General features: G+C 45.4%; 1 protein-coding gene across 1 annotated transcript; it reads left to right on the top strand.

Moving 5' to 3' along the window:
- Nucleotides 1–251: 251 nt before the first annotated feature.
- On the top strand, nt 252–1,187 carry LOC110291885 (olfactory receptor 5V1-like). Its single transcript, XM_021159108.1, has one exon. It carries the CDS (start codon nt 252–254, stop codon nt 1,185–1,187), a length of 936 nt encoding a protein of 311 aa, XP_021014767.1.
- Nucleotides 1,188–1,865: the final 678 nt, after the last annotated feature.

Raw genomic sequence — 1,865 nt, forward strand, 5'->3', positions numbered from 1 at the left:
GTAAGTATTGAGGGCTTAGTGTTGGCTGTGACTGTGTTTCCATTTATTCTCACCCCTCATCAGCCATGTTTGTGGGGTCCAAAGTTGGCTTGGCCTATTATACTGATCATATGAAGGCTAGCCCAGCAGGTGACCACTATCTAGATTCCTTTATGTCTTGTTACTAGACAGGGCCCTGGTAATTCAGAACTATGTTTGACAGTGTCTTCTGTACATATTTACTCTCAGTCCTTTGTTCTCTGTTTGTAGCAATGACTCCATTTGAAATGACCAATCTCACGCGTGTCACAGAATTCATCTTCCTGGGATTTTCCAACCACCCCAACCTACAGGGTGTCTTCTTCCTGGTCTTCCTGGCCATTTACCTGACAACTCTCCTGGGGAACACACTCATGATAGTGGCCACCAGGGTCAGCCCTGCTCTCCACACTCCAATGTACTATTTCCTCAGCAACTTGAGCTTCCTGGACATCTGCTACACATCTACCACCATTCCAGTCATGCTAGTGAACTTCTTCAGGGAGAAGAAGACCATCTCCTATGAGGGCTGCCTCTCTCAGATCTTCTTCTTTGTGTCATGTGCTGGAACTGAATGTGTCTTGTTGGCTGCCATGGCTTATGACCGCTATGTGGCCATTTGTCACCCTCTTCGGTATCCAGTTCTCATGAGCACAAGGGTCTGTGTCTGCTTGGTGATTGGATCCTGGCTCTGTGGCTTGGTGAATTCTGTGACTCACATAGCACTGATAACCAGACTCACTCTGTGCGGCCCCAACCAGATCAGCCACTTTCTCTGTGACATCCCATTGCTCCTGAAGCTCTCCTGCTCAGACACCTCTGTCAATGAATCTGTCCTCCACGTAGCCAGTGCCACCATTGGCCTGAGCCCTTGCCTGTTCACAGCAGGCTCCTATATACTGATCATCTCTGCCATCCTGAGGATTCCCTCTACTCAGGGCAAGAGAAAGGCCTTCTCCACCTGTGCCTCTCACCTCACTGTGGTGGTGGTCTTTTATGGAACAGCCAACTTCAACTATGACAGACCCAGGGAAGGTTATTCCCTGGACATGGACATATTGGTGTCTGTGCTCTACTGTGTTGTGACCCCCCTGTTGAACCCCATCATCTACAGTCTGAAAAACAATGAAGTTAAGGGTGCCCTTAGGAAGCTTATTAAAAAACATTGATTCCCTAGTGTCATCAACAACTAGATTGTTTATCTCTTCTTTCTTTCTTTTTTTCCTTTTTGTCTGATACATTAAAACATTTTTCTAGTTCTTTGGGAATTTAGCACAGTGTGTGTTGATCTTATCCAACCCTTCTCCCAACTCCTCACACATCCACCCTTTGTACTACCTACTCAATTTTGTGTTCTCTCTCTCTCTCTCTCTCTCTCTCTCTCTCTCTCTCTCTCTCTCTCTTCATTTTTTCGAACATCAATTAAGTTCAATTTGTGCTGTTTATATTTGTTTGGCTTTGTGGCCCTTCTTTGGCGTGTGGTTGTTTTACCAAGGGCAACAGTCTTAAACTCACCTGGCTTTCATTTTCTTGTAAAATTATTAGTTGCCAATAGCTCCTTGGCTGGGGTTGGACTTTATGGCCATCCTCCCTCCCCTTTGAGTCATAATGGAATTTGAGCTAGATTGAGTTTGCACTGATCTTGTGCGTGCTGTCACCCAGCTATGTCTGGAAGATAGTTTGCTTGTAGTCATCTACCACCTCTGACTCTTATGCTTTGCCTACCTTCTCTTCTACAATTATCCCTGAGCTGTGTGAGGAGGAGATGTATTACACATGCCCCATTTGTGTTCAGCATTCCAAAGTCTTTCATTCTCTGTACCTTGGGTCTCTATATTAATCATCAT

The sequence above is a fragment of the Mus caroli genome, unplaced genomic scaffold, assembly GCF_978045245.1.
Source record: "Mus caroli unplaced genomic scaffold, Mus_caroli_1 scaffold_3, whole genome shotgun sequence".
NCBI lineage: Eukaryota > Metazoa > Chordata > Mammalia > Rodentia > Muridae > Mus > Mus caroli.

Bases quoted from the DNA above. Each gene is read 5' to 3' on its own strand.
- LOC110291885 (XM_021159108.1), top strand. From the start codon at position 252: ATGACTCCATTTGAAATGACCAATCTCACGCGTGTCACAGAATTCATC.